General features: G+C 43.0%; 1 protein-coding gene across 3 annotated transcripts in view; it reads right to left on the bottom strand.

The window, feature by feature from the left end:
• SPATA13 (spermatogenesis associated 13) overlaps positions 1-16,131 on the bottom strand; it is a 161,966-nt gene that overhangs the window by 63,047 nt on the left and 82,788 nt on the right. The window contains exons 2-3 of one of the 3 annotated variants that reach the window (XM_063127024.1): positions 3,060-3,143; positions 2,738-2,816 (exon numbers count right to left, since the gene is read on the bottom strand). The exons of the other annotated variants lie outside the window; for them this stretch is intronic. Of the exons in view, the coding sequence (XP_062983094.1) occupies positions 2,738-2,779 (42 nt within the window). The 5' untranslated portion in view covers positions 2,780-2,816; positions 3,060-3,143. The remainder of the gene's footprint in view (positions 1-2,737; positions 2,817-3,059; positions 3,144-16,131) is intronic. 3 annotated transcript variants of the gene reach the window in all.

The following is a 16,131-nucleotide window of genomic DNA, read 5'->3' as shown; positions in this document are numbered from 1 at the left end:
CCCACCAAAATCAAGTGCTTAACTGTACACTTTGAGTCCATTAATTTAAGTGAGGTTCACAGACATATTTCACTTGATTTATATTACATCTGTTTAACCTGAGCTTTCTCATTGGATGTGGCAGTTTCTCATATAGAAACGGATATGTTGAAGTAAAAGGGGAAGCCCCTGTAAGTGGGGTAACTCCAAGATTGCAAGACTCGGGTCCCTTTGAGCCACTTCAGATTGTATAACAGTGCACAGGAAAAAAAGAAGCATAACTGTTTCACACTCTTGTCTTCCATCTGCTATGAAATAGGCATAACAGTGCAATCCTATGCATATCTACTCATAAGTAAATCCCAGGTAGGTGTGTATAAGATTGCAGCCTAAATTTTCCTAGTGGAAAGGTGGGCAAGCTGTCCATGTAACAGGAGGTTATGCATTCCTTCACTGGAGAAGATTAGAAAGATCTATTTTGCTCATGATGGAGAAGTAGAGGAACAGGAAGCATGAGGTAGATGCACTTCCTGTTCCCTTCATACTTTTGTACCATCCAAAGCCATTCAACCTAAGAAAGCTTCTAAAAATTCAACTACAAGCCCCTTCCTCGTATTACATTGTTACACTGACATGTCAAGGACCCTCTGTATGTTTACACTGGAACCTCTATGTGTTGAAAAGGAGCCTGGGACATAATCTATGTTCACACAAGGCCCAGGCTAGGCTCGTTTGGCCTCACCAGTGCTGTGTGTTAAGTGCAAGTGCACCACTGAGCATTCCCAACGCTCTTCTGTGGATTTGCATTTCAGGGAAAGATTTACAATGGTGAGAAAGATATCTATTTCAGAAGCCTGTCCACCATTACTTCTCATTGAGTAACTTCTCATGAACTTCTGAGGAACCCTAACATTCCCTAGAACCCTTCTGGAAAACCAGTGTTTTATTCTGTATTCATATTTGATTAAATTCATTAACTTTTTTTAAAAAAGAATGAAAACTCCTGTTGTGCAATGCTCTGAAACTATGTAAATCTAAATCTCATTAAAGCTCTCAGTGACTAATTGAGGTCATATTTCTTAGGGGATGCCATTTTGATGTCATAGAACCCATTTCACATTTGTTTTCACACACAATGGATGAGCATTGTTCCCAAAAAGAGTCAACAGAGATTTCCCTGTCATAGCCTCCTAAGGTTCAATGTTTAGGAGGAGCCCTGGAACCCCAAGTTCCAGGTCTCCCCTTTAACAACAGTTCAGATATCCTGGGATGTTAATGTACCCTGCAAACAACTCTTTTGACAAGGAAAAAGCCAAAACCAGACAGAAGGGAACAGTCCCATTTATATCACACAAACCATCCATCCTACTTATAGCTCAGTAGGATGGAAGCCTGCATGTAGAACTTATAGACCATAGCTCTCTTCTGCCAAAAATGATTTCAAATCCTACTGCAGTATTAGGAATTCCACACAAATAATTTTCACAAATAGTTAAGGCAGGGATGCAAAATGTATGGCCCGTGGGCCACATGCTGCCCACCAAACCATTTCTGGTGGCCCACCAGACCATCTTGCATCTGCAGCGGCGGCAACACTACCTGGGGTTGCTCTTGGCAGTGTTAGCAAGTGAATCCTGTCCCTATTGCTAGTAAGAGGAACCAGAGGGATTCCCTTGCTAGTACTAGCAAGGGAATCCCCAGGTTTATGTGTGTTCATATGTGCATGCGAGTGCAAGTTTACGTGTCTGGCCTCCTGGTACTGTCTGATGTGACCCTTGGGGCTAAAAAGGCTGTACACTCCTGGTATTAAGAGAGCAAACAGAGGAGGGCAACCAGGATGATCAAGGGTCTGGAAACAAAGCCCTATGAAGAGAGACTGAAAGAACTGGGCATGTTTAGCCTGGAGAAGAGAAGATTGAGGGGAGACATGATAGCACTCTTCAAATGCTTAAAAGGTTGTCACACAGAGGAGAGCCAGGATCTCTTCTCGATCCTCCCAGAGTGCAGGACATGGAATAACGGGCTCAAGTTAAAGGAAGCCAGATTCCGGCTGGACATCAGGAAAAACTTCCTGACTGTTAGAGCAGTACGACAATGGAACCAGTTACCTAGGGAGGTTGTGGTCTCTCCCACACTAGAGGTATTCAAGAGGCAGCTGGACAACCATCTGTCAGGGATGCTTTAGGGTGGATTCCTGCATTGAGCAGAGGGTTGGACTCGATGGTTTTGTAGGCCCCTTCCAACTCTGCTATTCTATGATTCTATGAAGAGGGGAACTAGCCACTGGGACAAGGAAAAATGCACACTACAACAGCAAGCTCACACAAGGCAATACAATGAATTCCCAGTAGGAAAGAGCAATGTAATGTGAAATGTGGATTTGATTCCTACACAGATCTTCAGCATGGGAGAGGTATGGTGGTGGAGGACCCGTACACCTCCCCAGAGTGAACACATCTGCTAGACATCAACAGAACAGAAACACAGCTGACACCGGCAATTTTAATGGAACAGTTTCATTGTTGAAGTGGGTTCTGACAGCACCGAAGCAGCATGAGGTTGCCACTGGTTTATTCTCATAGGATTCTTGTGCCTCTCTGAGTGACATAACAGACCAACAGGTGCTGCGTTTTCCCTCCCAACCCTGCATCCCTACATTTCCATCTGTCATGTACTTCCGAGAGGCATAGGAGCCCAGGGAGGAAAAAGCTAGCAACTTTTTCCTCATGGTTTCCCGCTAGTTGCTGCTGCTGTAGACCTTGCCTGTGCTCTGCATGGCACTGGTGATGGTAGGGAGCATCCTTCCCCCTGAGAGGGTTCAATGGCTATCTGGTTGCCTGTGGAGAGACAAGACAGACATGGCGGGATAATGAATAATGAGTAGCAATTGCAACAGATAAGGTTTGAGGGTGGGTGCTCATTCGTTGGCAAATGCATGTTCAAGAAAGAGAGGTGCCCCCTATGTGCTCTTCTATTCTAAATGCCCCAGCCCTGTTTTCCTATTGGCAGTTTTGCTGATGACAACATTTGGAAATTCACCTGTTGTAGGGAGACAATGTAGTCATTGGGGCAATACTCACCCATCCAATGGAAGAAGAGTGGCAATGGAATTCTGTCCCCAGGGACTGCTTATTTCAAATGTTCCTTGTGCCCTGGCTCTGATCCTGAAAGGAAGAATGAGTCACAAGTGTTTGGCCGCCAGCTCCAGTAAGAAGAACAGAGTGCTTGATGTTCACCAACAATATGTCTGTGTTCCCCACAGCTTCCCCCAATACATAGTGGGGGCTTCCTGGGATGTAGCTAACAGCCCACCCCACTGTCTGCACAATGCATACATACTCCATATCCCTGTTGAGGACAGGAGGGTTGTTAAACTATGTACATGGTATACAATTGCAGGGTAAAGGGGGCAGGAGGAGGCATTCTGTGACCATGGGAGTCTGCTTATGGGGATGGAGAGATGGAGGATGGTCAGGAATTGTAAGGTACGGGCTCCCCCTCTGTGGTGAGACCCCTCTTGCTTACCTGTGTGGGGTACCTTGTCCATGTAGCACAAGTTGCACCTCAGCGGAGGTTTCGGATGGTATTTGCGCTTGGAGTCCTGCAGCATTGTCCCTGTGAGTTTTCTAATAAAGACAATCATTATACATCTGCCTTCCCTATTTTTGTTATTGTTGGTTGCAAAGTGTGCAAAGTTCCCTCTTTTTGCAGAACATTCTCTTTCACTGTAGTTCCCCATCACCAAAATCTCCACTCTTATAGTTATGGTTCTGCAGACATGGAGGCAGAGTAATGAAGCCCCATATCATGTGTCTTGATGTGTGATCTGTGTTCCGTTGCTGAGCAATATATTAGAATCCTATCCTCTACTGACTGCAGGGCAAAAAAAGGAGGAGGTGGGGGGAGCCGTTGTGTGTAATTGGAAGTGCATTTACTTGGGCCACCTCTTTCATTAACGAAATGTTATCCTGTCGTCAAATCAGGATCAACCCCTAAGCAAGTACAGGATGTGAAGAAAGCCCCTATCTTCCAAGACCATGTCCTAACTTATGGCCACGATTTACTCCTTTTACTGGCAGAGTCCTGCTAGCATAGGAGTTGTAAACTGCCCAGAGAGCTTCGGCTATGGGGCGGTATATAAATGTAATAAATAATAATCACATCACCAGCACAACAATCCCACGCGACGCCAGCATAAATTCACTACATCCGTGTAGTTTTTCTTTCTACTGGTGTAGCAGAACTGAGTAGAGATCCTAACCTCATCAAGGATATGTAAGTCAAACATAGAATTACAGCTATGGAACAGACCTATAGTAAATAACGGATTGCTCAAGGACCAGTTCACACACAACTGGACAGACAGGCTATCCATGTGGCCAGAGCCAAAACTAAGCATGCATAAACAAACCCCCTTTCAAACATATAACCTGTAATTAAAATACGTTTACATTGTTTTGCATAGGTTGTGGTTTTTATTACATGTTGTATGCACAGTGGTATACAAACTGAGTCTCTCTCCTATGTCTTGAAATACCCATGCATCCAAAAGGCAAAAATTGGATCTATTAGAATATATTAATTAACTATGCCTATATATTTTAAATATGTGTATGTTTTAAATAACTCTTTTAGCCTGTTGAACAAAAGACTGTGATTTTATGGTTTTAAATTAATGATTGTTGGTATTGCTTTTATTGGGTCTGTGACCGCATAATAAAAAAAATCTGATTAATTACACGTATTATTATTGCATAAGGATATAGTAAGTGAAATTAATTTCTCCACAAAAGTTAGAATGTACACTCAACAGTGTGCAATGAAATAAATTGTTGCCTTTTTTTGAAGAGTTGATATTCTTTGTTGTTATCCAAATGAAAAGACAGCTATTATGGCTGATGTCCCTCCAACCCATGCAGCTATTACATTTCTCTGCATCATCAAGAGAAGTCAATCACGATTATTTATAAGCACAACCAGCATCCTAACTTTTGTAGGACCTTCGTGGCAATTACATGTAAAACTTGTTTTCAGAAAGGCACACCTGGTTCTCTCATGCTGCACCTACAAGTGCACACACACCACCTTTTCAGATCTATCTCTTGCAGTAGCTCTTTACATACTGTTAATCCCGAACATGGAATAAACAAGCGCTGTTCAGAAGCAAGGACTGGCGGATTGGGCCTTTTGTCAGCACTGGGTAACTTTTTATAGCACAGCTGAGGCTTGTACAAAAGGCTTTCATTATAAAACAGTGGGAAAGTCTTTACGGGTCTGAAGAAAATGATATTTTCACAGAATATACAAGAAGGATTCATGCTTTTTCCATGAAAAGTAAAGTAAAAAAGCACACCAGCAAATAGGAGAGTAAGAAATGGACCATTGTTACACGCAATCCCAGATGACTGAGACATTATCCGAACAGTAGCAAACTAAGAAAATATGCTTCGTAGGTTCCGAAGCGCTATGGAATTCAGGGGATTAGATATTTCAGTTTAACAGTCAGTCTGGATTGTCAAATCAACACTTCCAATCACTTTATACTGCAGCTCGACAAGTACATGAAATGGTTGGCATAGCACTTTGATCACAGTGCTCTATCTTTTGGAATTCTGAATACCACTAAGGAACAATATTTTTGAAGTCCTAGGAAATTAGTGCTTTTCACCATCATAATTGACAGCAGTACATGTTTTCCAAACGACCAACTGTGCCAAACTTTTAATACTAAACAGAACTAGGGAAGGTTTTGCATATCCTACTATAGATGTCACAGGAAAGCTTGTTTTTAGTGTTGTTGTCAGGATGCAACCCAGGCAACCTACAAATAGTTTTTAAGATCCCCCAGATGCAGGAAGAAAAGCAGTTGCAGCTTTTTGGGTTTGCATATTCACTCTGGGTGAGCAATCCTAAAAACAAATTTTCTGTTGTTACATTTTTCCAGTCTCAAGACCTGCCAACTCAACTTGTTCTACATTAAGTAAATAAAGGATAAATAGAGAGCAACTATAATAATGTCACATGCACAAGCTGCTTTCATGAGGTCCAGTAGCATGCCACAAATATGTATTTGATAATAACTTCACGGTATCCATTTCTGACAACTTACTATAAATGTTGACAACTTTTTTTCCCTGGCAGAGCTCCTGTGCCTTTTACAGCTGGCATGACAAGAAGAATTCAGCAAATGAAGATTTTTCTACTATTGCATATTAACGCAGAGAAAAGCATAACTTGTTGCATTCCTGCATGTTATTGTATGTATAGTAGACCCATTAAAATGAATGGGACAAATTAGTCATAACTAACTTAAGCCTCATTCATTCAATGGGTCTACTTTGAGTAGGACTGACACGGGATACTACCCAAGGTATTTAAAGCACAGACATCCAGCAAAAAATATACAGCCACTCTGGCAATGCAAGTTTTAATAATTTAGATGTTGGAATTGTCAAAGTAACCGACGCAATGAATACTAATTTTTAAAATACATACAGATAAAAGGTATAGTTTCAGCAAGTTCTAGCATTCAAATTCTACTTTAGCTAAAGCTTTTGAACTGGTATTAAGGTTCGGCGGATGTTAAGTAGCTTGTCAATAAACAGAAAATTAGGTCTTTAACAATAAACTGATTTATATTTACTATTGCCATCCCAAAGAGAAAGGTGGCTAATTGAAATAATTTGCTTTGCTCATGCTTCAATACAGAAATAAAGTGTTGTTCTAATCTTACAGCAAAAAGATTCTAATAAAAACTTCCTTTGTTAATAAGAGCCTCCTCTATTTATACAAACTTCCACCTATATCTCTGGTTCTTTCAAAGCAGCAGATCCAGTAAATCTAACTTCCTACAGATGAAAAGGACTAGCTTGCTAGATTAGCCAATTGTACCTTTAGCCACCCTTTAATTTATTCTCATTTCCTATCCGTCTCCTTTGTCTAGCTTTCCTTAAAATCCTGCTTACTCATGGAAAGAACTGGATGCACCCTTTCAGGAAAACCGTCATCTGATTTTGCTCTGGTTTGTATTTCGAGTGCTTCCAGACGAGGCTTTTATCATGTAACCAATCATACTGCCTCATTTCCAGAATTTTATGGGAGGTAGGTTTCCAGACATCGCTGTCTTTAATGTGTAAGCCCTCCAATGTTTTCCCACTGCCACTTCTGTCTTTTCTCTTACGAGGAAAAAAACCCATTAAAGAAGTAAAGATGGAATAGCTACACAATTCCTTTTGATTGTGAACAATAGAAACCTCTGTCTGGAAACACTCTTTGTCTTCATTTCATAATCTCAATAAGAAATGGGTCCTACAAATAACCTTATTCACAATTTTACATTCATAACAAGGGTAGATTTTGATTCATTTATTTTATCACATTTGTATGCCATCAAATCCAAGCGGAGAAAGAGAGTAATCTATTTCTCTGTGTCCAGGGGGCTGTCTATACGTTGTCTTGGCCCAGAGTGGCTTTGAATTTGCGCTGCGTCGTTTATATGACCTAGGTGTCAATTCAGAGCCGCCCCAGGGCAAAGAGCTAAAGATGCTGAACAGAAAAGTCGGGGATTTACCCCAACTTTTCCTGCAAGAGTGACATCAGCGCAGCTCTTCACCGTCTGTCCTCATTCAGGCTCTGCTCCAGGGGCATTCCCAGGTGGAAGGCAACCTGCCATTGGTCACCGGAAGCCATGGAAGAGGGAGGGGGCAGGGCTGGCAAGCCTAATGACCACCAGAAATCCCACGCTGCCTCCCTCTGTATGTATAACTTGCCACCGCCACGTACCAGTGATAGTGCAGGGTTCGGCGGCGGAGTGGCACCAACTCGGCACCGTGAAGACAGCCCCCTGATCACTTGGCTTCTGTGCTGTACAGTAAGAAGGGCAGCCCCTTGCCCCCTCAGCCCCCCAAGCAGCACAGAAGCTGTTGCTTGGGGGGCAGGAATGGGCAAGGGGCTGCCCTCCTCACTGTGCAGCACAGAAGTCAAGTGATCTGGACAAAGAGAGATTACTCTCTTTCTCTGCTTGGATTTCATAGAATAGTAGTGTTGGAAGGGGCCTATAAATCCATTGAGTCAACCCCCTGCTCAATGCAAGAATCCACCTCAAAGCATACCTGAAAGATGGCTGTCAGCTGCATCTTGAAGGCCTCTAGTGTGGGAGAGCCCACCACCTCCCTAGGTAATTGGCTCCGTTGTTGTACTGCTCTAACAGTCAGGAAGTTTTTCTGTAACTTCCTGTAACTTGAGCCCATTATTCCATGTCCTGCATTCTGGGATGATCAAGAAGAGATCCTGGCCCTCTGTGTGACAACCTTTCAAGTACTTGAAGAGTGCTATCATGTCTCCCCTCAATCTTCTCTTCTCCAAACTAAACATGCCCAGTTCTTTCAGACTCTCCTCATAGGGCTTTGTTTCCAGACCCCTGATCATCCTAGTTGCCCTCCTCTGAACACGCTCCAGCTTGTCTTCATCCTATTTGAAGTGTGGTGCCCAGAACTGGATGCAATACTCAAGATGAGGCCTAACCAGTGGCGAATATTTATTTTATTTATTTAATTTAAAACATTTATATCCCGCCCTATATCAATAAGATCTTAGGGCGGCATACAGATAAAAGCATACAGTATAGAGGGGAACTAGTACTTGATGCAATTTGGAAGCTATACTTCTATTAATGCAGCCCAAAATAGCACTTGCTTTTTTTTTGCATCCACATCACACTGTTGGCTCATATTCTACATCAATTCCAAGTTCCTTCTCGTTTGATGCCATACAGATCTGGACATGGAGAAAGAGTCCTCTGGGCAAGCTCCAGTTGATACGTTTTAAACAATGGATAAAAGAACAGAAACAAATACCCATGGAAACAAATTTTGAACTGCTTTCAGAAGCTGAAAAGAGATGCAATATAATGAAACGCCGCACTTTAAACTCTAGTAAATAATCACATATTTCCACAATACAGCAATAACATACTTCCAGGGAAAAAAATGGAATAGATGGAACAAGTTAACACCCACAGTTCTTATGCAGTACCACTTTCAGAGTGATTAAAGTAAGCGGGGAGTTTGCCACTCGCTTCACTGCCTGTATGTTTGCTGTGTTTATTTTCCTACGAAGGAAACAGCGCATCTGTTTTAAGAACTCTTTTGTAACGTTGACCTTTTAAAGATTCCATTTTCTTAACTTTTTGAATGTGGATGAAAGGAACAAAATCCTGGCAGTACCAAAGTTCCTTTGACACAAGCTGGGCACGACTTTGTCCGTATATCACCATGTAATTGTGCTTGCCATGAGTTTCCTGCAGCAAATATTCAAAGTGGAGGAAACAGATCTCCATCTGTAAACATTCGTGAACTATCAGGGAGCCACAGGCCAATCAGAGCAGGAAAATATAAGCAAGCATTTAAAGCAAGGGTGCAGTACTTTAGAACTGTGGGCCAAATCTGGCCTGCCTGTAGTCCCAATCTAGCCCTCCAGTGTTCCCCAGATGGCCATGCCCCTTTTGCTTGGCCCCACCCCCTTTCCACAACTGCTGACAGCTGGGTTTTGTGCAGTTTCATCCCCTGTCTAAAACGCTAACATGCCATTCCTAAGACTTATTGGCCTGGTTCTATAATTATATTTTTGTATACATACATGTGCACATGCACACATAGGTGCTCAGGCCTCACTCACTGGTCCAACAGGATGCATCTCAGAATTGTTAAAGCGTGCTTCTCCATGAGCTGGTACCTTGAAATTTGGTACTTGTGTAGTCTAAGCCTTTGCACATTTGCACACATCTCCTTCAAAACAGGGAATTCAGATTGTAGCCTAGGATAGTTAAGGTACTTCCAGGAAATTCAGAAAGCTGAAACTTGGCGGACATGTATGTTTGGCACACATAGCCAATGAGATGCTAAGCCTAAAGAGTGAGACAGTAGTTATTAAGGCCCTTTCTACACCTAAGGATTATCCCAGGAAAATGGAGGGATTGTCCCTGCCTGCTCCCGGGATCCCCTCTGTGTCATTTGTTGGATGCACAGGGATGATTGGGGGTGGGGGTGGGGGAAGGCAGGTGTAGAAATGGCCAGTGTCTCTGCCTAGAAAAAGGGGACAAGATTTGCAACCCTAGGTAGTTAAAAGTATTTTCATGCCCCCAGAAAGCTGAAATTTGTCATACAGATAGCCGGAGAATAACAGATGACTAAAGAAATCTGAAGGCAGGAATATTAAACAAAATTTCCCTTCTTAGGACAACTGAGAATTAAATAGGGTGGCCACTTATGCACTGGCAAAAATTAACAAATAAAAAGAAATGTATCACCAAAACAGAGAACAAAAGAGGGCATTAATTTGCATAACATTTGCATGTGCTAATTTGTATGTAGTGATGCAGATTTAGAACTAACTACTATAATTTAAATAGAAATACATTACATCTCACCATTGTGGGGAAATCTGTCCTAAGTAAAGTAGGCCATTTGGAAGAAAATAAGAAGAAAATAATAAACTCTAAACGTAAGTGCTGCTCTACCTACCTACCTTGTAAAGTTTTCAAACACCTGCAAGGTAAGAAACTGGTTGGTTTTTAAAAGGAGCTTTCCTCAGCCCATGTAAACATCTCACAGCTACAGAATGAACCTTGCTCCACTGGGAGCACAATTTTTGGGGGGAGCTTCGGATAATTAAATGTTCGCTGTTGTCTGGGTGTTAACTGGCTCAGATCGGCAAGGTGACGAGGGCATTTGAGTCGAGAGCCCATAGTTTCTAGAAGTAGCACTAAGCAGTACACAGACTTGAAACCCGAGTTAATGCATAACACATAAAGTGCAAACCAGGGTATAAGATGACTAAGTTACTTACAAAATCACATCGAAAACAAAAAAGGGATAAACCCAGCATAATTTATAATTCCATTTTATTAATCATAATACACAATTATGGTATTGCTCCAGTATCACAGCCCAAGATGACAGATGTTTTGATTTATATGTGAAATTAATCCACAGGGAAAACAGGAAAATACAACATCTTCATTTAATTAAAAGGATACGTTGCTTCTGTTAATAACAGATCCCTAGTTAAATATTTGGTAAGTTGTGAGTAGTTTGACATGGCTCAGTCATTGCCACTGACGCAGATGAACTTGATCATCCTGATAAAAAGCAGACATAGGGCCTGTTCAGGCATCACGCTAACCCATGATAGTTAAGGGCTGAGGACTAACTATGGTGGCTTACCATGTAAAGGGGGTAGGGAGGGAAATGGCACCACAAAGTTTATAGAACCACCCCAGATAACCATGCTTGGTCAAGGGCTTCTGGGGTGGCTTAACATGATGTGTGATGGGATCTCTGGTGGTTAAAAGACCACAACCATAGAGATAATGGCCTAGAGTGGACAACACTTCTAGCGACGCTGTAGCTGTCACACACCTTCTCTATGGTTGCACGAACCTTCTCTATGAACAAGAGAAGGACTTCCTCTATTGTCGCTTGGACATTTTTTTGTATGTTTGGAACAGAGCGGAGTTTGGGTTAGTGTTATGTGAACCCAGACACTGGCCCTATTTACGCGTGCAAGGAGGGGTGGTCGTTACGGCAACTGCCTCTAGCAGAACCACTGTAAGCAGGCCCATCACATGATTGCGGTACCACCCAGAGAGCTTCGGCTATTGGGCGGTATAAAAATGTAATAAATAAATAAATAAATAAATAAATAAAATACCATGTGGCAAAAATGGAAGCACTCTTGACTATAACAGCAGCAACAAGTGAAATGTAATGATGTTAACACAATACCCCTGGATGTTTTGTCCCAAATTTCTCAGTGATAGCTGCTCCATCATTTAATTTGTTTTAAAAAACAAAACAATAGATAAGATCCAGTGTAGTGTAGTGGCTAAGGTGTTGGACTGGGAGTCAGGAGATCCGGGTTCCAGTCCCCACTCGGCCACTGGGTGACTTTGGGCCAGTCACAGACTCTCAGCTCAGTCTACCTCACAGGGTTCTTGTTGTGAGGATAACATGGAGAGGGGGCGGCTTATGTACACTGCCTTGGGTTCCTTGGGGGAAAAAAGGCCGGATATAAATGTAATAAATAAATAAATAAATGGAAGTGGTTTGGACAAAAGAACATCAGGTAGTTTTTGATACATTCCAAGAGGCACTGTGTTTAGAGCCAATAATTATTAGCTCAGATTTTACAAAGCCATTCATATTTCACTGTGATGCTTCTCGAGAAAGCTCAGGAGCAATATGAAAGAAGAGCATCCAATTCTTCATATTAGTCTAAAACTATTTCCCAGGAAGAAGAAACAGAATACCATCGAAAATTAGTACTTAGCTACAAAGAGCGCAAAAAAAGAAAGGAAAAAAGACTAAAGTATTATTTACTGCAGCCTTCCCCAATTTGGTGCCTCCTAAGTCAGGGGCGTAGAACCTCAGGCTTTAGGCCGGATCTAGCCCCCCTGGGGTCCCCAGATGATCATGCCCCCTGCCCCTGGCCCCAGCCCATTTTCCCTGATCACTGGGTAGTTTATTGGCTTTTGCATGGATTCTCCCCACCACACGCACACACACAAAAAGGTTGAAATGTTTCTCCTAAAGCTGAGCTATTGGCAGGAAGAATTTTCAGAAAAAAATATGCTGGAATTTGTTATACGTTGGCCCTCCATCTGGTTTGCCTTTGGCTCCTCCCCCTTTACCTTGGCCCTGCCCACCGCTGGAATATGGCTCCCATGAGCTTCCCTGCAACGGAAAGGGGTTCAACACTCCTGCTTTATTTAATTTTTTGCATTTATATCCAGCCTTTTTCCTCTCCAAGGAACTTAAAGTAGCGTACATGCTCCTCATCTCCATTTTCATCCTCACAACGACCCTGCGAGGTAGGTTGGCCCAAGTCTGTGACTGACCCAAGTCACCCAGTGAGCTTCCATGGCCAAGTGGGGACTAGAACCCGCCCATAGTCCAACACTCTAGCCACTACACCACACTGGCTCTACATATTTTGGACCAACTCCCATCAGCTCCGATCAGCACAGCCAGCAGTCAGGAATGCTGGGACGTGTAGTCTGAAACGTAACTGGTTGGGGAAAGCAGCTTCTCACATTAGGTGCAGAAATGTAGGCACGACCCTTTTATCCTGGTTACTGGACCATCCTTATTCGCTTGGGAGATAATGATGAAAGATAAACATCCTAGGATTCACTTGCTGGTTTCTTGCTTTGGTCATGTTGTTTCAAGACCGTAATAAATCATGGCAAAACAGGTTGTTTAGCCTGGGATGGGAGAAAACGTTCAGAAACTAGGTTTCCCCTTGAGACAGAAAGGAAGAATCATGAGAGAGTGACTATATACCTCCCGTGTAAAGGGGAGAATGAATGTGAGGCCTGTGTTTATGCTGCAGCATTGTCATGCTTTATTGTCCTTGTTGTGAATACATGTTTGTGGAGTGGAGAGTGCAGGTGGAATTGCAGGCTGAGCTAATTAGTCTTACATCAGATGAAAAGGAGAGGGGGGGAAAGCCTGCTCTTTTAGAGGGGGGAGAGGAGGGCGCTAAAAACAGCAAAAGGAAGGAGAGGTGCGGACAGACGGCCATAAAGGGTTATGGGTTTTTTGCCCAGAGAGTTCTCTGCTGTTTTGCTGCTATTGTTTTGGTACTGGACTTTGTAAATCGCTGAACTGTTCCTTTCTGTGATGGCGATATGGGTGAGCAGGTTGCTAATTTAAAAGGCCAGACTCCCAAGCCTGGATGAGTAACCATGCTCACAAGCCAAGGGAAAAGTCATGTGTTACCAAGGGCCAGCTCTACCATTAGGCAACGTGAGGTAGGCGCTGTAGGCAGCAGATTTGGAGTGTCATAAATGGAAAGCAAATAGTTATTTACTCTGTTATCATCATACTTCTACTGTCAGGGATGGGGAGAGGGGCTTATGGGATTTTCCACCCTAAGCAGCAAAATAATTTGGCTTGAGGTACTACGCACTTGACTTAGGGAGGAGGGCATTTACTGTTATGCTTCACGCAGCGAAATGTCTTGGGCCAACACTGGTGTTACCTCTAATTTTTGCTCTTCATATTGAAAAAAACTAATGAATGTCTAGTAACATAAACAAATGGGCTACTCAGATATTAATACGGTTATTACAGAACTAATTATTACTCATGCTACATGCATATTGCAATGCCAAGCCATGCAAAACCCTTCCTATTTAGGAGAGCCTTTGGGGAATGATACTTGGGCCTTAGCTAGACCTAAGGTTTATCCCGAGATCGTCCCTGCCTGCTCCCGGGATATCCTGTGTATCATTTACATGAACAGGGATGACCCCGGGACAATCCCAGGATAAATCTTAGGTCTAGCTAAGGCCTAGGTCTCAGGCTGTCCATTCTACAGGTAAGCCTCCCCCAAATGTGTTGGAATACAGGTCCCATTATCCCCAACCAACATGAGCAACAGATGAAGGGAATTGTGGTCCAGCACATCCAGAGGGCACAAGGGTTGTGGGAGGCTGCTACAGATTATTATCTAAACATGTTTAATATTTGTGATGATTTTTAGTGGTTTTAATAGTGTTTATGTTGTCTTGGTTTTGGATGTTGTGTTAGTTTTCCATGAGAGAGCCTCCTTGAGGTCTATGGCTAAAATGAAGGATATACATTCAAGGAATGAATGAATAAATGATTTATAAAATTCAGCTGCTTTTCTAGTCATAGGTTACATTCCAACAGAATTAAGGATGCTTAAGCCTATTGAAATAATGGCTAACTCTCTGTTGGATTGTGGCTATATAGTGTTTGAATCAGCCTATAAAATTTTAAAACATCTTGGGAATTAAAGGTAAAACCTAGTCATTATAACTTTATTTATAGGGTGCTTTTCAGGTTACCCCTCCCAGCGCAGTACTACATATTAAAACAATTCGTAAATCATAATGTAAAACATGGAGAGAGCAGTCCTATGGTCCCTGGAAGAGTTTCCCAGGGACCATAGGATTGTTCGGAAAAACCCTCCCAAGGTCGGAGGCAGTGCTCCAACCTTGGAAAGGAAAGTCGGATATATCCCCCCTCCCCTGGAGCCCCTTGCAGCTGGTGCAAAAGGGACTGTGCCAGCTGCCCTCCGAGGTTGGGGAAAGCGACCTCGTAGGAGGAGGAAAGGGGCCATTCTGATTGGCGCAGAATGGGGGAGGCTGGAGAGGCCATGATACGAGCTATCCTGAGGTCTCTCCAACCTCCTTCCCCCCACCCCCTGAAGTGCCCTTGCTAGATGGGCTGTATTACAAGATCTTGTACAGGTGAAAGAGGCTGTGATGAAGCCGAGGAGTTAGTGACTTGGAGCTTAAACAGCATCAAAATCTAGGTGCTATCATAAAATGAATTAAAAGGCAAGTTCGCAGCTGACTCATTGGTATGAGGAAGGAGAGCAACGTGTGGCATTTCTTCTAATACCCTCAAGAGAGAAAAAATATCACCAGTTTCCAACTGTACAAGTAAAAACACATTTGGTAATGCAGTTTTTCCTCCTACCTTCCACCCTCCAGCACTGAAGCTACCCTTTGGGGGAGGGGGGTATGCCCCAAAAAATTAATCAAGCCCAAATATGGGCATTTCCCCACAGTTGTGTGCACCGGTGTAATGGGGTAGGAATGCAGGAGAGGAGAGCTCCAACGCTGCTTTCAGTTGATCCTTATACACTGTGTATGCAGGGCTGGCCTAAGACATTTTGCTGCCTGAGGTGAAGAACAAGATGGTGGACCCTCCCATTCCAAATACAAAAACCAACAGGAATGGCAGGTGAATCTGTCAACAACATTGTTGATGGGGCAGCATCCTCCACTGCACCTGAAGACACCAGGTTAACTTAGGCCGCCTGACACACAGAGCAGGCCACCTGACACAGTCTCTCTTCCAACATCTTGCTGCCACTTCCCAATATCTGCCACCTGAGGTGGAATGGGAGGGTCCACCATCTTGTTCTTCACATATGAGCTGAATATGAGCCAACAGTGCGATATGGCTGCAAGAAAGGCAAATGCTATTTTGGGCTGCATTAATAGAAGTATAGCTTCCAAATCACGTGAGGTACTGGTTCCTCTCTATTCGGCCCTGGTTAGGCCTCATCTAGAGTATTGCGTCCAGTTCTGGGCTCCACAATTCAAGAAGGACGCAG

This window comes from Elgaria multicarinata, chromosome 5 (genome assembly GCF_023053635.1).
Source record: "Elgaria multicarinata webbii isolate HBS135686 ecotype San Diego chromosome 5, rElgMul1.1.pri, whole genome shotgun sequence".
Lineage (NCBI taxonomy): Eukaryota > Metazoa > Chordata > Lepidosauria > Squamata > Anguidae > Elgaria > Elgaria multicarinata.
This window is presented reverse-complemented; position numbering and strand designations above follow the sequence as displayed.